Raw genomic sequence first — 24068 nt, forward strand, 5'->3', positions numbered from 1 at the left:
CTGTGCTGCAAACTGGGCTGATCCTGGGGGCTCCCAGGACACGACTGCTACTGCAAGTAGGGCAAAGGGCAGAGAGTCTGGGGCACTGGACAGAATCCCAGTTAATGATACTGGAAAGGCAGGAGGAAAAGCTCTGAACACTTTTCCAGCACTGGTCTTCATTTTAAGGTCTAGTTATTAGTATTTCAGGCATAGCCACTGGTCTCTATTGAGTACAGGTCTCGAGATAGCAAGATGTTATATGATGAAAGACAGCAGAGACTAACACTCAGAATGGCAAGATTCCCACAGAACAGAAGAATTCTTTTAAGGGACATGAGCCTTTCCCTTATTCTATAATTGGTAATGTTGAGGAAAAAAACTTCTATGAAGTGCAGAGGAGATTACTTAGCTCACTGATTTTATTTATAAATGGCACCCGTAACGTACTGTAATAGTGGAGATTTATCATTCTTTCTTTCATTAGACTCATCTGCTGAAGTAGTGAAGTATAATTAGGAGATGGACATGAATACATGTCTGAATTTTGCAGGTAGTAGGGTTCTGGTTAAGCGTATTTTTACTCAGCCTTTCAAAATATCTAGGAACTCCAATTTCTAAGATAGAATTACAGTAATTTCACGATTATAAGCTGCCCCATTTTGACTAAAATTTTGGTCTGAACCCGAAGTGCGGCTTATAATCAGATGCGGCTTACATATGGACAAAACGAGAAGTGGCTGTCTTAGTTTGGAGGACAGGTGTCTGCTGAGAAAGGCAGGAGCTTCTCTTTCAAATGGAAAATCTAAACCCCCTCCCTCCAAATTATCAGAATTTTGAAATCAAGGGGCTTTCAGGCAAAAATATGGGAATTAGGAATAACAGTTCTTTTCTAGGGAAATTAAAATAAAAATACAGTACTACAAAGAAACAAACTCCAAACCCTGACAAAGTCAGAGTACAACCTGACACCTCGTCAGGCAGGGTGTTAGTAGCAGTCCCATTAAATGGTGGTTGCAGTCCCCTTGCAGTGACAGATGTGATTCAGTTGAAGCAGTGCTCCTGTAGAAGGTGCAGTTACCCTCCGGAGGTCCAGTGGTGATGTGAAGAAATCCGGTTTTCCTCTGGAGTCCAGTAGAGAAAGGGGCTACCTTAGTGTCCCAAAACCTCTGTTTTTATTTTGGTAAGAAAAGTTGGTCTCTTTCCCCTGGCTGGAACAACTTCCAACGGGATGAAGTAATTTTATCAGTTTCACAGTCATATCAACTATTTTTCCAACTGTATGAAGTTGTGCTTAATACTGATTCATGTGATTACTTCCATTACCATTGCTGCTAGAGAAAACTAAGACTTGTCCTGAGAAACTCACTGAATTCTAAGAAGTCTGAATGCTCAAAAGCAGCAAGGGAATGAGGCGCAAAGCGTTCTCATTTAGTAACCTCCCTCACACTCTTCTACCAAATACAATTGCACAAAATCTGAGAATACACAAAGTGAAAGGAAAAAAATATCCCACAAACCTTAACACACAGAGACAGATCTAACTGCCAAATAAAAAAAAAATTTAAAGACCAGTTGGCTAAGGAAATACTTGATACCCTGCTGAGAAACAACTGTGTCATGTACAAAGATTAATGACTTAATGAGACCATCTGAACACTGGAAAAGCATTACTAAACAAACTCTCTTGAGGGACTTAACCCTCTCTTTACAAAGCAGCATCTTGACAACTCAGCCTACATACTAACTATATTCCTCCCTTTGCCCACGTCTCTACAACCCCTCTCCCCAAGGTATAATTATTTACATTTCCTCTCATTATAGTAACTTCATATGAGAAATCTAATTTTCATCCCTTTCCAAAGAGGAAAGAGCTCATAAAATCTAATTCTTGTGTAGTTTAGACCAATAGTGAAGGACACAATGAAAAATTGCATTAAAATCCAGCAAAGCCAGAATTTGACTGCATTTTATGTTGGCAAGGATTCTGTCTGTTTCAGTAGATCCAAACATTTACTACACCTGCCTGGGATGCGCTCATAAAAAGTTGTTTTCTACTGCATATCCTAGCCAGCAGACAATAAATCAAAAAAGACCTACTGGATCACAGAAATCCATCCCAGTGTGCCTTAAGAAAGCAACTCTGGATAGTACTGACTTCAAAGAAGAAAAACTAAAAACATTACTGCTGCAGGTTCCTTATTTGTCAGATAGGCAAAACACTACCCACACTGCTGATTCATATGGTATCATCAGACAGTAGTGCACAGGAAGCTCTACAGGAAGACCACAAAAGCTGACAAGTGTCCAAAAAGGAACAGATAGGCAGAAACATACCAGTAAGAACATACACACCCCACTGGAATCAGGAAACTACAAAGCTAGTGACTGAGCAAACTATAGCTCCTAGCAATCATTAATCCTCATAAAACTACTTCTTGAAAAGATACACTTCTTTTCTGAAATAAATGAGGAAAATTTGAGTAGTTTTTTACAGCAGGGAGTTGCTATTCAGAACATTTTGCAATGCAGTGAATAAGTATACCACTATAGCAATGGTAGCTAGGGCAAGTCTGTTTATCAGACAAGAAGAACATGAGCTACAAGGCTTTACTGCCATACTCCTCTCTGATTAGGACAGCTTTGTTTATAAAAGCTGCACCAGAAAAAGAATTTTTTTTTTTTTTTTTTAACAGGGTCTTTCATGATGAGTCTAATAGGAATGCCACACAATTTCTTTTCCCTACCAGAAGTACTAGAAAATCTCACAGGTGAAATTTAAACCTTCCAAGACTCAGTTTGGAAAAATGCTGACCAGTGTTTAGACATTTTTCATAGAGCAGGATTTCCAAACAGTAAATGAACTATACAGAACACAGTATAATTACAAAAATTCTGAAGGAGCTTCTAAAAATACACGGGTCTGTTAGAACCTTTCTGACCATAATTTAATACCATCTGAATAGTCTGTGTTCTCTTTTTCAGGAATGCTTAATTTATCTCTAGTGTGCAGGCTCTTCTGCAACCTTTAAGAAGATATGTCCATTCATGCATTCCTCAATTGTTTCATACACAGTCTTAAACACCTTCCCTTATGAACAATTTTGAATCAGACACGAGTAACTCTAACTTTCTTTAATAAAAATCTGTTTTATACTACATATGTAACAGTAGATACATGTACAAGACACATTTTCATATCTTCTAGTGATGTCTTAGTTCAATACCAACAGCTCCTCCATGGCTCGTTATCAAAGTGCCACTTAACTTGTTTTACTGCAAAAGAGTTTTTAAAGGCTCCTTACAAAGCAGCAAGTGGTTGGGAAAACTCCATCTTTTTCAAAACCAAGATTACATATTGAGGTTAATTTTTTCCGCATATTCTTATTGCACAGCTAAATTAAAATATCTATAAACTATTTTTGAAAAATGTCACCACATTTCATTTTCTCCTATGCCCTTCTTTTATCTGTAGACCACTGGTTACAGTAGAATTTACAATATCTGAAATGCTTTTGCACTGCTTTGAATTGCTTTATTTTCAATCCTTCACTATTACTCTTTCAAGTTCTCAAAGATCAAGGCAGTATTTAGAAGTTAAGAGTGACTGAGAAAGTAAAAGCAAGAAAAATAAGAAAAAAAAATTAAAGAAAATTATCATAACATAGCAATCTAAACGTTAAACAATCTATTAAGATCTCCATACTTTCTTGACAAAGATGAAGCACACAACCATAGCCTTGTGATTGTCTGTTTGTTATGTAACTGTTAGGAAAAAATTAAAATGTAACATTACTAATGTCATGCTTTGATTTTCCTCTGCCAAGCTACTCTTCCAGCAGCAGAACCCTGGATTCTTGCCTCATTACTCACCTTTATGCAATCACCCAAAGGGAATACAAAGTCTAAGAGCAGAGCTACAATGGACCCATAGCCTGAAAACAGGTAGGCATATGATTGGAAGTATGAATATGTAATCACCTCTTCATGTGCAGAGCCTAACTTAACCAGGAAGAAAAAAGAGCAGAATAATCTTTCAAAAGAAGTAGAGGTCAACGGAATGATGTGAATACCTCTACTGGGTGATATATCCAACAATACAACACAAATTATACTTCAGAAACAAAAAAGAAGATTGAGGGAAGGAAGGAGGGAAGGGTGGGTTATGTTTTGATTTTTTTGTGGATTTTTAAACTACTCTTTTGTCAAGTCAAGGCTGAATTTTATAAGACAAAATCTGCTTGCATTTATAGACATTATAATTTTTACCAGATAAGAAGAGCACACTGAACAAGAGACTGACAAAATCTGGAGAAAAATATTATCCATTTAATCTGAAGCACTATCAATTGACTGCAATAAACCTATTTCAACCATCTTGTGTGTTACTAGGTATTACAATGAAGAAACAAGTAACTTTTAGTCATTCTACATAGTAAAATCAGAACACAACAGGATCTGAAGTCCCAGAAAGAAAGTTTACTGCAAGAAGGAAATATTCTTATAATTTTCCAGAGGAAAATAAGACAAAAATACTTAAGTCTGAAATTAATTTACAAATAAGTATAAGACAAGCTTAGTCTATATCCTGTAGAAATGAATTAAATAATTAAGAAACTGTGAATTTTAAATATTTCTCCTTGAAAGTATTTACATGATTATGTTTATCCATTATTTTTATAAAACTGTATTGTATAAATATTTATATAATGCCTGTTAATAATGAAGAAAGTCAGAACCATTTCAAGAATACACAATCTCACTACCTAAAAATATATGCCAAACTCTCATTACACATGAAAGTTGCCCCGAGTAACTTTCCCATCTTCACTGCAAGAGAACACACTTATGTGAACATTTCCTTTCAGGCACACAATATGCTCTGCAAGCAAAATAATTAAATAATCAACATATCTAAATAAAATAAAAGTCAGAAAGGAAGGAATAAATATGCTAGAAGCATGCTTTCCTGCATTTATGGCCCTTTATCCAGTGTGTGAGTGATCACAAAATCTACAAAAATCTGCCAACATTATTACCACTCATTACTTCTCTTCTCTAGCAGGAACTGTAAAACAATGGAACTGTAAAAATAAAACATGGCCATCGGGCTTCATGCAAATGGTTTTGTACGTTACTTATTAAATCTCATTAGGAAAAGGCAGTTAATCACTTAAAAAGTATTCAAAGTATTATTGTGTTTAAACAAAGAGCTTCATGTAAAATGAAATATTAAAAAAGGAAGGAAGAAATCTTGTTGCTCTGCAAAAAGAATATCTAAAATGTAGTTTTCAAATTTATGTTAAACTGCAAAGCTACCAATTTCCTCATTTCATATCAGTAAAATTAACTGCTATTTTACTGGAGAAGAGTGTTCATTTACCAATATGTTTATTTTAAATAAAGTATTCAAAATTCTTCATAGGACCATTCAACCCTGCTTCTCCAGCTTACTTCTCATATACCATCATTTTTCCCACACATTTGGAAAAATAGCTAGAACTTGGGCTTCTGTTGGTATGAAGTAGGAAACACTTAAGCAGAACATAAGATGAAACAGGTAATTTAGTAATCCATTAGAACAACACAGATAAATGCAAGAGATCTCTGCTCTAAACAGAGAGCAAGCAAATGAGTGACTAGGAAAACAGAATGTACACTACTACATATATGGGGGGCTTTTTGTTTGCTTATTTTAATTCTATTCATACATAAGGATGGAAAACAACAGAAAGTAGGATAAAATGTAAGTACATAAAGATGTGTTGAGGTCAAATGTATGTAAGACTGAGGAGGTGCCAGAAAGAAAGATGTGGAATGAGACGAGCAGATGACTGACAAAAAAGAGAAAGACAGCTGAGGAGAGGCTGCTATCTACTTAAGACTGTTGAAGTCCTCACAAAGGACTCTATGAAGCACGCATGAAGAAACTGCTCGTGGCTTTATTGGAATCCCTAAAGCCCACAGATCAATATCCCCATGGGAGGAAACACAGCTATCAGAGAGATGGGCTCTCCCTCACTTTATAGGTCCCAGGAAAAAAAACAAACAAACTACCTTCAGTTCCTTTATCTGAATGCATGTAGTTAAAGGACCATGATATTTTAAATTTTCTATACAATCTTGCATGTTATCTGACTGCAGCTATCTATTTCTTGCTAAATGCCTATGGAGTTTCCTGGTACTAGAAACATTTAACTCTTCTGTAAGACTTGCTATTTACTGGATAATTTCACTTTGGTTTTCAGTGCTTGGAGAAACACCTCAGAGAACTTAAATACTAACCAAACATTACACATTGTTAAATACTAACCAAGAACCATACAGGTTTCTCCATCTGTTTGAAGAGCCATTTGATTATCCCCTTTCTAAAGCAATAAGCATGTTATGTCAGTGTCCAAGAAAATAACTCTTGTTTTTTTGTTAAACAAAACTCCCCTCTAAACTGAAAGACTTACCCTCCCAGTTTGCACACTCCTGCTCTAGATTCAGTCCTTCACACTCAGGTGAGGTGTCCGTGGTAGGCCCTTTCCTCCAAACAATGTCTGTCCAACATCAAATTTCACCAAGAGATCTAAACCAGCTAGCATCCACAACTGTTTACCTGAGACAAAAACATATCCAATCTGATTCAATTCCTGCTCCTATTGTCCTACTTCTGCCTGTAATTTTATTAGTTTTCTCCCATGGATCTGTCTGACAAAGAAAAAACCAAGCTAACAAAGCCATTACGGACTTGAAGATAATGCCAGTAAGATTTTGAACTTTGAAAGCATTTCCGATATCTGCTCGTTTTGACTGCAAAACATTTCCCAAAGGAAATAGACACAAATACAGACAAAAATTAATCAGAAAACACTCTTAGAAACTTAACAGCAAATATCTACCACAAAACTTGCTTTTATGTTTCCAGCTTCTTGAAAAACTTTCCTGTAGCCTGTTCTTCAAGGCTACACTTACAGTAATTTCACGAATACAAGCCGCACCAATTTGACCAAAATTTTGGTGGAAACCCGCAAGTGCGGCCAATATTCTGGGGTGGCTAATACATTAACAAAATTCTAAAAGCTGCCAACACGGAAGTGAGAGCCCGCGGCAGCCCCAAGCCAAGCTGGAGCCCGGCCGGCCCCGGCTGAGGTGGGAAAGCCTGGCAGAGGCGGGGCCAGCAGTGTGGGGGGCGGGCGGCTGAGCCTGAGCCAGCAGGGTGGGGCAGGGGGGCGGCAGAGCCCGGGCCAGCAGGGCTGGGGAGCCCGGGAGAACTGGGGCTAGCAGTGCAGGGGAGCATGGCAGAAGCAGGAAGGCCGGCGGGTGGGGCTGCCTGGCAGCGGGGGAAGCCCAGCAGAATCAGGGTCAGCAGCGTGGGGGAGCCCGGCGGTGCGGGGGCCTGCAGTGCCGGCCAGGGTGAGGAAACGCGGCGGCGGTGCAGACGGGAGGGGGTGGCCGGCGAGCCCGGCGGCGGCGGCGGCAGCCCGCCGGCAGGGCTAGCGAACGCGGCGCGGGGTGGCCGGCGAGCCCGGCGGCGGCGGCGGCAGCCCGCCAGCCGGGCGAGCGAACGCGGTGCGGGGCGGCCGGTGAGCCCGGCGGCGGCGGCGGCAGCCCGCCGGCAGGGCTAGCAAACGCGGCGCGGGGTGGCCGGCGAGCCCGGCGGCGGCAGCCCGCCGGCAGGGCTAGCAAACGCGGCGCGGGGTGGCCGGCGAGCCCGGCGGCGGCAGCCCGCCGGCAGGGCTAGCGAACGCGGCGTGGGGTGGCCGGCGAGCCCGGTGGCGGCGGCAGCAGCCCACCGGCCGGGCGAGCGAACGCGGCAGCGGGGCGGTGCTGACGGGAGAGGGGGGCCAGCGAGCCCGGCGGCGGCGGCAGCACCACCCGGCCAGCCCCGCCGAGCCGTGGCGCTGAGCTGGGCCACGCGGCCCCGTCGGCAACCATGAGCGGGCCAAGCCTTCCTGGCCCCGCCCTGAGCCAGTAAAGCCCGCTATGCCGCGATCCTGTTACTAATTGGCCAATTTGTGAAAGCTGCGCACGGATTCTCGCGACGAACGAAAGTGCGGCTAATATTCGGGGTGCGGCTTATCTATTGACAAAGACAGCAACATTGTCGAGGCACCGGAAGTGCGGCTTATAATCCGTGCGGCTTGTATTCGTGAAACCACTGTACTCACATTAGTTTTATCGTTATGAATATTTAAGAAGTCTCACAGGAAACTATGGGAATGGGATTCAAGTAAAGTTTCCTGAACGTTAATCACCATGGAGTGATGCCTTCCTGATACTGTCTGCTGGAACAGTCTTTCGAAAGTTAAAATGGAATAGTACAGAACAACAGTGGTATTTGCTGTTTAGTATAGTAGTAGATTCATTTGTATAAAAAGACAAAATGCATAAAACATAAGCCTGTATTTTGTTTTTCAAAAAACATGCATTTGAATACCTGTGGTTGCATGAGTTAGTTTTTACAAACAAAATTTTGCAAAAGATAGGCAATTTTCAGAATTGCTTCTAAATATTTCTAGAAAAACACTTTCCTTTAAAAATACTTACTACCCTGAAATTCAAAAGCCATACAACTTCACAACTTCTAGTTAAGAAAGAAATAATGGAAGCACAGAAAAATTTACTCTAAAGGAAACTAAAAAAGTCTATAAGCAACCATTTCCTATGACAAATTCCTAAGAAAAGAGATCACACTCAGCCATTATCTTAAACCCCAGAATAGCTCATATTCTGAAATCTAAACATATAAAAATAAATGTCTTTGATGATATAATGCTCTATCATCAGTCCTGCGATATTAGCTTCTGAACACAGTTACATTTCTCATTTGGCTTTTACCACTCTGATAATGAATCTTTCAAAATAGTCTAAGTTATTATAATATAGGACAATGCTTTTCACTCTCTGCCTCTTTAGTTACATAGGTGACTATGAAGACAAACACAATCTCACAAGAACTAACTTGGAAAATTTAGAACTTGCATCCTGCTATGTTAAAGTAATCAAACATAAATGTTGTGATGTTGTATATCACACAAAGAGCACAGCTGCCTACTTAACTGACTGCTAGGTATAAGGGCACTTCAAATTCCAGGAGCATTCAGAGATTCAAATACTCTAATTTAAATAAATCATAGTTAAAGGTATGAAAATTGGTACAGTAAGAGAAAACCATTTATACTGTAGCCCCAAAGTCTATTGCAGAACTTTGAAGAATTTGAGCCAAAAAAAGGGTAATTTTTCTTTAGTCCCAATCACATAAATATCAGTTTGACCTGCAATTTTCTAAACTATGGTGTACAACAGCTACAGTGCTAAAAATATGCTGTTACTCAAACTTTTGAGATATTCTCTCCAGAGATAGGACTTCCTGATAGGAGATTGAAATTAATAGGAAGTGCCCTTCCTGTGTTTTCTAGACTAATGAGTTTGTTTTCAACAGCCTGTAAAAAAAACTAAGGAGCAGATTTATCTGTTGACTGCTGTTCAATGCTTTGAAATGAAATGACCTTGTATACAAAGCCGAAGCGTAGTAGACCACAATCACATCCATTTAGACACAATGCTGCAGCACATTAGATTTTTCCTGTATTCCTGACAAAATTTTTACAGGAATTACCTTGAGAGCCTGGTAACTGGTGACTTTTATTTTACTCTGCAAGTAGCCCTATTAGAAACTGATGGGAATGCTCGTGAAGTAGCTGAGCACAGACACCTACTTTCAGCAAAGTAATTTTTATGTAGAGAAAGTGAACAGTTCTGGCCATGTATATACAGCTATGGCAAACCTACCTGACTCACTCAGCCATACAAAAAGACTACAAAAACTCAGCACATCTAAAAAATAACAACAGAACACATACTCTGTAATATAACACAAGACAAAAAAGTCATAATCTATCTATCTAATTAGGATTTCCAGATATTAAGGCAATGTTACAGTCAATACAAATTCTGAAGAAAAAATGTGCTTTAGGATCAACTAATGTTACAGGTCAGTATGTTTTACGCTTTGCACACAGCAAAAACATGGACCCAAAAGGCTGAAATGCAAATGAAAGCAGTTTTTAAACTAATTAGACATTTGATTGTGATTGATAGAGGAAGAAGGGAAAACAGACAGCTCCAGCATGCAGCTAGACTAGTAAATTCAAGTCTAGAGTCTTACTAATTACAAAATTTTCAACCTTTTACAGGTGCATGAAAGAAGGTCAACATTATTGACTCATACAGATAGAATCCTTCTGACTTCCTCCATGAAGGTCCTGCAAGACTACAGTTATTGCAACATTACATCACCAACAAAGTGATGATCATCCGCAATGACTTTACCAAATCACATGAAAAAACATCCCATCGTTAATCTGCTAATAAGTTTTATTTTTCCTACTTCTTAGTCAGCTGTCTTAAAACACATACAGCTGTTCAATTCTAATAATTAAACTTCATGTGTTTAGACACAAAAGATTCTGATATTAACCCAAGTTTACCTCATTTTCTCTTTCCCAGTTAATGGATTTTTTTTCCTATTGTAAATGTTGCTGGTCTTTGATATTTTCCCTTAATTAAAAAAAATATAGAATAAAAGAACTTCTGAGTAACTGATCAAAGAAAGTATTACTTTCATCCAGGACTACTAGATAATCACTAAATACTCTTTTACTCTTTCATAAGATGGAAAGAAAGGTGAGTCACCCACTTTGTCACGGATCTTAAATTCTCCTTTCGACAAAATTGCTGATAATGGATAAACAGTAAAAACTCAAACAAGCTCTCAAGGAACTGTTACGAAAAAGTGCCTGGTAGAGCAGAGCGGTTGGACCAGGTGATCCACTGTGGTCCCTTCCAATTTGACCCATTCTGTGACTCTGTGATGTTGGGAGATATAGACATGTACAGTAATTTCACAACCATAAGGCGCACCGGACTATAGGGCGCACTTTTTTTCTGCAGTGAGGCTCCGCCCCCAGCTCCCTCCGCGTGGTTGCTGGACGAGGCCCTGCCTCAACCCGGCAGCCGTTGGCCCCCGGGCCCGCCTGTACCCGGCAGGGGCGGTGCTGTGGGCCCCCAGGCCCACCTGTATCCGGCGGGGCTGGGGCATGGCCACCACCCCTCCGTGCCACCTCTCCGGGGCCGAGGGGTGCCTCTGAAGGGACCGTCCCGCCTCCACGGGGCCAGGGCATGCCTCTGGAGGGGCGGCTCTGCCTCCATGGGGCTGGGGGGTGCCTCTGGAGGGGCAGCTCCGCCTCCACGGGGCCAGGGTGTGCCTCTAGAAGGGTGGCTCCGCCTGTACGGGGCCGGGGCGTGCCTCTGGAGGGGCGGCTTTGCTTCCACGGGGCCGGGGCGTGCCCGCCGCCACTCCGCCCCGCCTCCACCTGGCAGCCATGACCCTGCCGGCTCCCCCCATGGCTTGCAGGTCTCACTTCCGGGTAGGCAAATTTTTTGAACTTTGTCCATCAGATAAGGCGCACCAGACTATAAGGCACACTTCCGAGTTCCGGGGTATATTTTAGTCAAAAGGGTGCGCCTTATAGTCATGAAATTACTGTAATTCTGTGGCTTCCCATGTATTTTAAGTAAATAGTAAGCATTTCATTTCTAGTCACAGAATGAAACAAACTATTGTAGTTACTATTAAAATCTGAATATTAAACAAAAAAGTAAAAAAGTCAAGATAGTCAGAGATGAACCTTAGAAACATTTTAAATGTGTTTTGTCCTTTTAAATTGCAGTAGCAGCACCAATCTCAAAAGACTCTGATTGTTTTAAGGTCTTGTGCAGCAAATTAAAATTTAACAATCTATTCACACATAGATTTCCATACCTATATTTCTAATAATTTGAATTTTTTCCACTTGTAATGTAATAGCAAACCTGAAGCAGTAAAATTTTGCTATGCATCACAAGAATGGTTTAACTCTGCTCTAACCAGAGCACAGCCTCAAAGGAAAGGGTAAGAGTTACTGAAGTTGAATGGTAGCCTGCCATTAAACCTCTGTTCTGTGACAATCCCTCTCAGGTAGCTTAAGAGAGCCTCTTGTTTAAAAGCAGATTTGTGTTGTAAAAGTGAAGAAAGGCAGAGAACTAAATGCAGGACAGGAAATGCCCTTTTCTTCTGAGCTTTTAGTATCACTTCTGTGATGTGTCATTTTCTGAGACCTTAAGTATATTTCTGAAAATGAAAAAGAGGAAAAACTTCAGCTACAGAAATAACCAAAAATCTCACCTTGTTATTTTCACACTTGTATGGGATTTTGAGGGTATCCATGGCCTTGATCATGGCCTGCATTGCTGTAAATATATTCTGGTACACCAGTTTTGTAAAGCCCCTTTTGTCTTCATCAGAGTAACCTGATCCATGAATGATTCTCATCTGCTTGATAAATGTGCTTTTGCCACTCTCTCCTGTGCCTGCAAGACAAATAAGAAGGATATGCTTTACCCAGTGGACACAAACATGACTTTTTTTGCACAATGTTGACAGCTTGCTTACTGCAGGGCTCAACAGTGTCAAGTGGTGCTTGGAAGGTAACTACAAAGTCAGGGTCAAACAGCAGCATCAGCAGCAACTGAAGAAGTGAATTAAAATTTGCATTTTGATTTAACAACTAAACTAATGAGCAAAATTACACTCCAAAATATACATACTATGTATGACTGAATATTTTAAAATGTTTTGTTCTTAAAGATTTCATTGTCCAAAACTCTAACTTCATGAGACATTTCATCACAAAAATTCAGAGAAGAAGAAAAACAATCTTCGTAGGCTAGCTCTCAGAACATTACAGTAATCTGGTATTACAAGCAACTGATATATCTGTGTTTTGGTTTTTTGGTTTTGTTTTTGCAGGGGTGTCAGCTTGTTTAGGTTTCTAGTTTTGTTTTATTTGTTGGTTTGGTTTTTGGCTTGTTTCTTTGAGGGGGTGTGACTGGGTTGCAGCTTTTTTGTTTTAAGCTAGTTTTAGAACAACCAGAGCCCAAAATTCTATCTCAGAACCATACGATAGCACTGTTAATTAAAATTTGGTTCATATTTATTAACAAGCAGTCACTCCTTCCATTAAATTTTTTCCATTTTTTTATACTTTTTACTAAAAGTAGTTTATTGATTAAATATGACTGTTTGTCAACTTAAAGTTAAGATCTGCTTGCTGAAAACTTCACAAAGGTTACAACACTCAACATTTTTCCTTTGCTCTAATTCAACAAGCTCATCTGCGTCTACAAGAGCTTATCTGTATTATCCCTGTGTTTGCTTAAGAGGAGGAGTTGAATCTTCACAGCTACATAAGCCCTGTCTTCATCCAGCTACTCAGCTCTGCAGAAAACAAAATGCACTGCTTAGTGCTGTGTTTTTCAGATTTTCAGCCTGGGCTTTATTTTAATCATTTCTGTAAAGCTTTCATGCCTCATACCATAATATTCATGTCCAGGACAAAGGCAGCCTTATAGGCCTCTTAGATAAATGTTTTGGGTGTCTTCTCAGAAAAGGGTGTTTCACAGCAGTGCAATTTATAAGGAGTAACCCTTAACTATGTCTGACATAGCACACACTGCAGAATCTTAGCCTCTAAGAACTTCTGTCCTTACCACGAGCATAACTTTGAAACCATCACTCCCACTTCCTGCACACATATAAGGAACTTCTAATGCAGGTTTTCTCTCTACAAACATTCCCAGAAAATCAAGCATGATGTAGCATACTACAGAATCAAGAGTGGTTTGGGTTAAAACAGACCTTAGAGATCATGTAATCACAACAGCCCTTGCCACAAGCAGGGACATCTTCCATTACACCAGTTTGCTCAGAGCCCCATCTAGCCTTGAATACTGCCAGGAATAGGCATCTACAGGTTCTATGGGCCAGTGCCTCACCACTCTCACACGAAAAGAATTTCTTCCAATATCTAATGTACCCTCTTTCAGTTTAAAGCCATTTCTCCTTGTCCAATCACTTCATGCCCTTGTAAAAGTCCCTCTCCAGCTTTCTTGTACGATCCATTTAGGTAACGAAAGGCTCTTACGTCATCTCCCTAGAGATCAAGACACTGAGTGATATCAACTTGTGCTTTTTACAGCATCATCCATTCATTACAGAACAAGTTAAAAAATACATCATGGCAATATATTCTTAAAATTTTACCTATTTACCATAAGAAATAAAAACAACAGTGGGTAACAGCTGAACAGACCACTAAGTAGGCCTTTTCACCTGGTGAAAAGAAGAAAACCGGAAATCACATAAGAAAAAATCTACATATTCTTCTGAGAGGATATGAATGCCTATGGGCTCTGCTAGCCACTGCTTCCACCACCATCATTCTATGAATACCTCTAGCTGATACAAAGTGAGAGCAAAGGTGAAATGGCAGTGCAGTGAATCAACAGAATGGACCAATGGGGGATAAAACTATACGGAGACCAATTTTCTGCTGGCTACTACTTCACATTTAAATTAGTAAAGTCAGTTCTCTGAAGCCAAATGCATAGTATCTTCTCATCTGTCAGAAGACAGATTATGTCCTGAGGCCACACAATGTATCTGAATCTCAATTATAATCAGAATACCACCATCACCACCACACTCCCTTAACTTTAAAAAAAACAACATTCAACCTCCACCCCCTCAATCATAATATAATTCCTTGTCTAGTACTTAGGCGAGAATTTAATATTGTGACTGAATAGGGCTCCACACTCCTGATTGAAGCATATAGCTTGGTTGCTCATCTGACTTTTAAAACTTTTTCCCAGATAAAATCAACCTAATGAATGAAAAAAGATTAACTGTCTTCTAAAAATAATAAAGAAATGTCTGTAACAGTGATGAAGTATTCAATCGTGGCATAAAGGATTATAAAAATTTGGAAGAGCTTATCATCTTAAAAACTGAAAATTTCTGAATACCTCTATGTTTTTATTCTGAAAATGTTAATAGCAACAAGTATTACTGCATCATCAAGAATTTTACAACCAGAGATCTGAAAGTACTTCTAGCAGTATTATATCCACAAGTAGACTCAGGAAAGAGGTCAGGTTGCTTAAATGCAGAGTAGATCCTTATGCATGCACTTGCACCCACACATATACATATCACGTACGATTTTTTATATTGATGCTATTTCTCCTGGTACACATCCTGAAATAATCAAGCTACAGAATGCTGAAATGCAACATGCTTTGTTCTGTAAAACTCATTGAAAAACTTTACACATGGTTAATTTTAACTAAGTGGCAATGCAGCTACTGCCAGAGAGGTTTCAGAACTTGTGGTGACTGACAAAGACTATACAGGAGACTAATTTAAAAGTAAGACAACTGTAGAAGCCTAGAATGACAAGCCTTTTTTTCATGTGGTTGTGCTATACATACCTATACTTCTTTTTGCATTTCTCTGCATTGCAACTTAAAAATCTCAAGCATAGTATCTTCAGATCAAATATGAGACTGTTTTTTAACAACAAACATTCCATTCTCCAAGCAAAATTTATACTGGCATCTCTCAAACAGAAACACTGTTAAACTACACCTGGTGGTGTTTTTTTCGCAATTTTGACCTATGCAAAGTCAAGAAATGGCAGCTATTTTGTTTTGTATTTAAATTGAAATTTTGTATTTAAATTAGATAGAAGAGAACATTATTAACATATAAGGAAGAAAAAGGCCACTACCCTGTTAGTCAGGTACACGCACATTTACTAGGAGCTGTCAAAATAACAGCATGCACATCTGCAGAAAACTGGCTTTCATCTTGGGGCTTGGATGCAGAAAGCAAGCCTAGAAGTACCTGGAAAGTGAAGATTCATGGGCCAGAGTGGAATCAACATCCTATACAGATAAGCAGAACCATACTATAACCACAGTTTCATCAAACATTTACTCCGATAAAGCAGTCTGTTGTACACTGCCTCAAAGATTTACAGAAAAGGGGAGCAATGAACCTCATCAGATAGTAAGTAGCAGATTAACTCCTAGGAGGAGTAAGAGCTAGAACAGCAATAGAGAGGTAATACATGAGAATAAAAATATTTGATATTTCACTTGCAAGAGAGTTTTATGTGCTCTCTGCTACTACTATTTCAGCAATAGAGAAAACAAAAAATATGGTTTAGTCTGTTGCTGTTCCAGCAGTGGAATGCAGCAGATCACATTTCCGCTGAAACCGAGTATGGCTACATGAAAACATAAAACTGTGTAGAATTCAGGCCTTGGACCAGCTGGGCTTCGTAGGTGACAAATCAGTTGAAATGTATTATGGAATGCATGAGATCCTCCTGAGAGCTGAAGCAAAGAAGCCATTCTGTCCTACCACTTTTAGAACAGCAGCTTCCAGGCTCACAGTTGAAGGCTACTGTTGGGAAGGATATTTTGTTGGTAAGACTCTGTAGCAAAACTTCTTGAGGTGGAGGTGAAGCTCCCCAGCTCACCCTGTAACGTGTACCTGGCCAAGTTCTGAAGCAGAACTAGAGTATCTCTTCCCCATCAAAAGCAGGCAGCAAGGCTAGTGAAACAAAGAGGCTCCCACACAAACAGCTCAGTCCATCTGATGTGGTCATGCACCTAGGCAGACTGTGTTCTCATTCTGACATCTTATGAAGAGATCCTTACCTCTACAACAGCTTTTGACCATCACCTCTGTCAACAGTTGCTATTATTGAGTTGACCTGCTTCAAGCCAGTACAGCTATTGCTCTGGCAGCCCTTTTTAAGTGAAGACTGCTAGTACTCTATGAACTTTTTTCTATATTGCTTAAGAAGTATTATCTCCATTATGCTGTATCACTGTATCATACCTCCTGAAAGACATGTAAGTACTATCCTACACTCCCAATCAATTTATACTACTGTAAGTAGTTATTAACTGAAATTGATCATTTTCATCTCGATCATAAAAACACCAAAGAATTTAAGTGACAAATCATCCAGAACAGAACTCAATTCAACAGGATGAACAGAATTCCTGTATTATGCATATAGTCCTGACTATGCATATAGTAGGCATATTTGTACTTTTCATAAAATGAACAGTAGTACCATAGTATCTTCCTTGCGTGATTATCTAACTCCTTAATTGACATGAATAGATTAAACCTCACAAGAGTAGCTTGATGTTAGGAAATATTTCAATAGCATTTCATTCAGTTACAGAAAAGCCTATGAAACAGGAAAGCACCTCCAATTTCAAGCAAAAAAAAAAAGCCAGAAAGAGAACTAGTGTCCTGAAGTCTGTTCCTACATCAATAGCATCACATTTTGCAGTTATACTAAAAATTACAAAAAGCCAAATTAGGCAAGAACCCCAGTGATGGCTTTTTGAGATTTAACAATGCACAGGTTTAAGAACCACTTATGAAAAAGTAGGAGAGGTGTGCATATTGCTCCATTGCCAAGTGTTTGCTCTACTGACAGAATAAGCTTAATTTAAAATCACGATATAATCATCTTACTTGTTTTGCTTACAAGCCACATTTGCATATTCCACTTGCTTTCAAAAAAAAGAAAGCACATAATTATTTCACCATTCACCAAATTATCTCCTCTGTATCATTTTAGTAATTGATAAACATTTCATTAAGATGACTGTCCATAATCTACACAATATTATTTCATTAATTACTAATGTAACAACAAAGAGCCTGGCAAGATGAGAAAAGATTTATTCCAAAAAAGAATAGATTTTTTTGAAGTCGATTGTGAAGTAGCTAATTACCTCAAATAAGGAACACGCAACATCTACATTCATGTAGAGCAATTTGTTTCAAGAATAATCTTGAATATCTTAAATATTTATGAAAAGCTAAGCACGTTATCCATTACAAATGTTACTACAGTTGTTCCATCAGTTCCTTACCTACACTATTGAAATTGTATTAACCATCTTCCCTAAAAAAAGGGAAAGAATACCTCCCATTATGTGGACAGCTAGTCTGAGTGCTTTCCACAGCATAAAACACCTTTTATAAATTTAATCTGGTGGGTTTTGAAATGATAATAAAGCTAGTCATTCTTGTGCTGCTACAAAATTTAGAGAAACAAAATACCCAGGCTCATTGTACAAGTGATATACTCAAAACAGTTCAAGTGACTACTATAATAAAGCCTAAGACAATACTGAATTACTGAAAAACTGGAAGCAAAAGGAAGATAGAATTGAAGCATAAAATTCAGTTGATGTTCTGTAGCTTCTTTATGTTAATTCAAGCTTTTTCCTGAACCAGAACCTCAAACTCTTTTATGGAAATGCAGGTAATCAAATACAGCTTTGTGCCAGATGATCAAAACTACATTGCAAAACTATATTATGCAGCTAGGCACAGCTCATTACTGAAAGTTAGCATCTTCTCTCTACCTTCAATTCAGAAAAAACCCCACAACCAACTAACCAAGCGAAATCCCCCAACCAGTAAGCCCTCCCCACCCCAAATAAAAACAACCAGGCCAATCAACAATAAAAAATACCACCACTGCCTAAGCTCCCACCCATCAAAACAGAACCTCCTCCTTATCTTAATAGCTACAAACAGATAATTTTCACCATTTTAGAGGTATGCTATTATGGTTCAGGTGTGATTCAAAGGCGAGGAAGTGAGAGAAGAGATAAACTGGGTGCCTTCACAATGGAAAAGTAATTCCTCAGGAATTTGCTCAGCTTTACAAATGGATTCAAAGCAGTTCAGGATCCCACCTTGTGTGACCTTCCCTTCTCTTGAAAGGATCCCTCTGATAAACCACAGACGCCATAAAGAGAATCAGCTCTTGCCAGTCTGTGCTTAATTTTCCATTTTATACAGTTTGGAGCAACTTCAACAAAGAACTCATTTGTACAGAAGTGTCACAAATCAAATTTCACCCTCAAAAATATTTTCTTGATGCCACTCACAACTCAACCCAAAAGCAAACCATTTAAAATCAGTCTGTTAGCTGCTGTTCTTCCATGCAAATGCTATAAACAAAACCAGAAGCAAACACCAGTATTCTTAAAAGAAGGTACCATACAAACTTACCTTTCTCAAACAGAGGAAGGCAAAATCTGTCTTTAGAAATTTGTGTGTAACTAATTTCAAATGAAGGTTTATACTGGGTGCTGGAAAGCAGACTCAAATAGATTCCAAGGTACAAGTAAGTCAGAATCCATCATTTATTATCTTCTTTGAGATCAGTATAGCACACAACTATCTATAAATTGACGTGTGTTTATTAAAAGAAAATGGTAATAATATGCTGACCACCACCTAATTTCCTGTGAAAACTACCTTAACTATTAATTGGATAGAGACAGGGTTTAGGGTTTAAATCTTTTATGTTTCCTTCATATTCCATCTGCAGTTCTTCACTTCTGCACCTAAAATGGACTCAAAATGCTGAGAGAGGCCATACCACCCTATTTGTCCTGCAGGTCTCCAGGATGATTCTCCAGGAATTTCAGTATGAGATTTATGTTTCCCTGCACTGCAAGATAAGGCTTGAGTTAACTCTAAACTTTTATTAACGAAGATACATAAAATTTATTTACCTAGTTATTAAATCTTTCAAGTTTCTTTCACCTTTTGTTACTCAAAGGGTTTATGAACAGATAAACACAACTCTTTTTCCTAGCAACTCTTGAGAGACATCATTTCAGTGACAGTATAAACCATCATGATTAATCAAAAGCAAGAGTAAATACTGGCGACATTCAAAATTGCAATACTTTATTTTTATTACAGAAAGGAATAAAACATTTACAGTAATTTCACGAATACAAGCCGCACCAATTTGACTAAGATTTTGCTCCTAAACCGGAAATGCGGCTAATAATCAGGAGCGGCTAATACAACCTCAGAAGTGCCTGCCAGAGTGCTGAGCCAAGCAGCTGCAAAGTCGGCATTTTGCGATTGTTACAAATCGCTACTCTGTTGCACCGCGGGTGGAGCCTGGCTCCCTGTAGGCAGAACGGGGGGCGGGGAGAGAGGCAGGAGAGCTCTCTTTCCTCCTCTGCCACAGCCCAGGGGAGAGACGGGGGGGGGGGCCGGGCGCCGCCATTGCCGCGGCCCGGGGAGGAGAGGGGGGACCCGGGCCGCCCCTACCGCGGCCCAGGGAGGGGGGGGGAAGCCCGCGCCGCCATTGCTGTGGCCCGGGGAGGGGGCGGGAAGCCTGCGCCGCCATTGCTGCGGCCCGGGGAGGGGGGGGGAAGCGCGCGCCGCCATTGCTGCGGCTCGGGGAGCCGACAGGAGCCCCGCACAAGCCATTGCTGTAGCCCGGGGAGCCGACGGGAGCCCCGCGCAGCCATTGCCGCGGCTCGGGGAGCCGACGGGGTGCTTTGTCCCCGCCCGCCGCCGCCGCGGCAGGAGCGGGGAAACTCCGTCCCTGCCCGCCGCCGGCGCCACAGGCGCGGGAAAGCTCCGTCCCCGCCCGCCGCCGCTGCCGTAGGAGCGGGGGAAGCTCCGTCCCTGCCTGCCACCGCGGGGCAGCGCCGACCCGGGGTGACCGAGCCCAGTGGCAGCGGCGGCCGGCCCCGAGCGGCAGCACCGGGCTGGGCCACCTGGCCCCGTCGGCAGCCCCTAGCGGGCCGAGCCTGCACAGCCTTAGCTCAGCCAGTAAACCCCACCCTCCCACGGTTCTGTTACTAATTGCACGCGGGTCCTCGCTGCGAACGACAAAGCGGCTTATATTCGGGTGCGGCTTATCTATGGACAAAAACCAAAATGTTTGCCAACACCCAGAGATGCAGCTTATACTCAGTGCGACTTGTATTCGTGAATTTACTGTAATTACTTTACAACCTGTATCTTCAGAAAAAGTGGCCCTCATGTCTAAGATAGTGCCACAGAGTTTGGCCATCTGTGTTTCCCCCATGCCAAGGGCTAAATGTCTTCTACCCTACAGAAAGCTGCAGAGGTGAATATCTCTATATTGATATGTTCTATCATCAAACATAATTGTCATGCAAAAGAACACACCAACAAAACAACAGCTGTGTTTACCAAGCACACAAAGCTTTATAGTTTGCATGGTCTGCTTTCATAGTTAGAAATTCTGTGACCTGTTTTCTAATCTGTGTTTTAAAGAAGTACAGTAAATTCACGAATACAAGCCACACTGAGTATAAGCCGCATCTCTGGGTATTGGCAAGTATTTCGTTTTTTGTCCATAAATAAGCCGCACCCGAGTATAAACCGCTCTGTCATTCGCAGCGAGGACCCACGTGCAACAAAGTTGCCAAATAGTAACAGAACCGCGGCAGGGCGGGGTTTACTGGCTCGGCTCGGGCTGTGCAGGCTCGGCCCGCTCGGGGCTGCTGACAGGGCCGGGTAGCCCAGCTCGGTGCTGCCGCTCGGCGGGGCCACTGGGGGCCAGCCGCCGCTGCCACTGGGCTTGGTCACCACGGCCCGGCGCTGCCCTGTGGTGGCAGGCAGGGCCGGAGCACCCCCCGCGGCGGCGGCAGTGGGCGGGGACGGAGCCCCCCGCCCCCTCCCCGAGCCGTGGCAGTGGCGGCCCAGGTCCCCCGCCGCCTCCCAGAGCCACGGCAGTGGCGGCCCGGGTCCCCCACCGCCTCCCAGAGTCATGGCAGTGGCAGCCCGGCTCCCCCGTCTCTCCTCCGGGCTGCGGCAGAGAAGGGAAGGAAAGAGCTCTCCCTCCTCTCTCCCCGCCCCCCGTGCTGCCTGCAGGGAGCCAGGTTCCACCCGCGGTGCAACAGAGTAGCAATTTGTAACAATCACAAAATGCCGACTTTGCAGCTGCTCGGCTTGGCACTCTGGCTGGCACTTCTGAGGTTGTAAATGTCAGAAAATTATTCACATATTAGCCGCTCCTGAGTATTAGCCGCACTTCCGGTTTAGGAGCAAAATCTTAGTCAAATTGGTGCGGCTTGTATTCGTGAAATTACTGTACTGTAGGACTCAGAGTATATTGCATGTGCATTTGCATCCATGTGAAATACCAATACAAATCAGTATATTATGCAATTTGCTTAACAATACATTAGCATCAACTAAGCACAAAAACCATGAAAACCCTTTCCAAAGTGTTTTTTTTCTTTTTAATAATATTTACTCTGTTCTGATTGTGAGCTCTGTTTTTAAAGCCTGATAGAAACTTTTGACCTACCACTCATACAAAAAGGCTCCGTCCAGGAGCTGAAAGTATACAGTACAGCATTTTCTTTCTTAGAATGTGAAAATGAATATAAGTGAATTGCTTTGTTATACCAAAACTAGTACAAATATTAATTTACTGACAATAAGTCACATGAATAACAGCAAATTTGTTATGATCAAGTACTTATGTCAAGTAACATTTTTGATGGTAAGTATTATTATCTGAAATTAAAGACTAAGAACAGCAACTGTTTTGTAGCATCTTGGCACATTTTTTCCTCAAGAATGGTTGGCCACTCCTTCTAAGAATGATATTCACTCCAGTTTCAAACTTTAGTCTAGATATCATGAAGCACTCCTTCCAGAGGAAAACCACGAATGAACAGAAAACTCCTTTGCTTTGCCACCTTTTTATATGTCCTTCATTCATGCCAAAGAAAGAACATTTTCATATGAATTGTGATGATTTAAAAATAAAACAGAAAAGTAAATCATGCTGGTTGTTCTTGCATATGAAGAGAATAATATTTTTCCCATAAAGCTGAGGTCTGTCTGTGTTAGGTTATTTACTCCTGAGGAAGACATTCAAGCTGCTTCCTTGATCTCTTCTGCTTGTGCTTTTTTGCTGTTCATGCTTCAGAGCTCTCTATGACCTCCGTACTAGTATGATAACATGACAGCTGTTTCTGAAATGTAATTAGACAGGAGTCAACTCACCAGTATAACTATCAAATTTACTCTAGAAACATAAATGAACTATATAACAAATGTTGGTATGCAGACACCTGTCAAACAGCTTCCCTCCATAGGCAGTACTAGAAACGAGACAGAGGTTTCTCTCAAGCCTCAAATACACCCCTAGCATTAAAACAATGAAGTAATTTTTGCTTCAGCCTAACTGCACACAAACAAGTACAAACAAAGTGTAGGGTTTTGCAAGCAGAACCCTTAGTTGATTGCTGGGTAATTAATAGTTTTTTTAATATTACACTTTAGAAATGTATTACACGTTGTGTGTCTTTCTGGTTTCCTAGGGAAACACATCTTGAGAGTATCATAAAGAAAATATCTTATGGTATAAGCAAAAGTTGTACAGTAAATATTTTCCTTTAATATTTAACCCCTTCTTCTCATGCCACTGTGAAAGCAATACTCCTCTGTCCCCAGGGAGACTGAAGAGGTAGTGGTATCTGAAACCCATGCCCACCTGGTTTCAGGCCCTCTCAGAGAATGAGCATCCATTTCACTCCCACACAACACCAATCCAGTTACTCCATTTGGGACATCACTTTCATTACAGCTGATCACAGCATTACACTAGAAGGAAGGTGGGGTGGGGGGAGCTCAGGTATTTTATAACAAAGAAACCTCCTAACAAAAAATAGAACAGGCAGGTAGCTTCAGGAGACGCTGGCTGCTGGGAGAGCAAAAAAGGAGGTGAACTGGGGAGTGCGAAGGCAAGCCCAGCGCAGACACTGCTTTCAAATAAATCATCAGCTGCGAGTAGCCCTGGGAAGAATTTTTGCTAACCCATACAAGGCAAAGCTCCTCCTGGCTGGCCTTCACCCCACGGACATCCAGGGCTGTGGAGCCCAGGGCTCTTCCTCTTGCAAGCCTCCTTCCACGTGCAAGTTTCTCAGAGGCTATTTATCAACCATCAGAGAGACTCTGTCCCCAAAAGACCCATCCATTACTACAGGCAGCATTCCCTCATATCTTCACCCCCAAAACACACAGAGAGCCCAGCAGGGCTGATAGACCATAGTAAAAAGCTCTGGTACAGCAGCTGCACAGTAGAAACACATGACTCCTTTATTTTCATCCCACAAGTACTGTGAGAGGCTCAAATGTTTGGTTTGTGTTTCCCTCGTTCCTACATTCACAGTGCTGCTCACCAACTTTTATGTGTTTCTCAGTGCACACTAGCAGGAGTGTGCTTATACACTGTGACATCCAGGCAGGCTCCAAGGCCAAGCCTGTTATAAACCCACTCAGAGGGAAGCACAGTTCCAGATATTGTGGCACA

General features: G+C 41.2%; 1 protein-coding gene across 1 annotated transcript in view; it reads right to left on the minus strand.

Annotated features, from left to right (window-relative positions):
• The window catches only part of LOC117010639 (guanine nucleotide-binding protein G(q) subunit alpha-like), a 118410-nt gene that overhangs the window by 62291 nt on the left and 32051 nt on the right, over positions 1-24068 (minus strand). Inside the window, exon 2 of the mRNA XM_033085385.2 lies at positions 12194-12378. Coding sequence (XP_032941276.1) covers positions 12194-12378 — 185 coding nt within the window. The remainder of the gene's footprint in view (positions 1-12193; positions 12379-24068) is intronic.

Source organism: Catharus ustulatus, chromosome Z (assembly GCF_009819885.2).
Source record: "Catharus ustulatus isolate bCatUst1 chromosome Z, bCatUst1.pri.v2, whole genome shotgun sequence".
In the NCBI taxonomy this organism is placed as follows: Eukaryota; Metazoa; Chordata; class Aves; order Passeriformes; family Turdidae; genus Catharus; species Catharus ustulatus.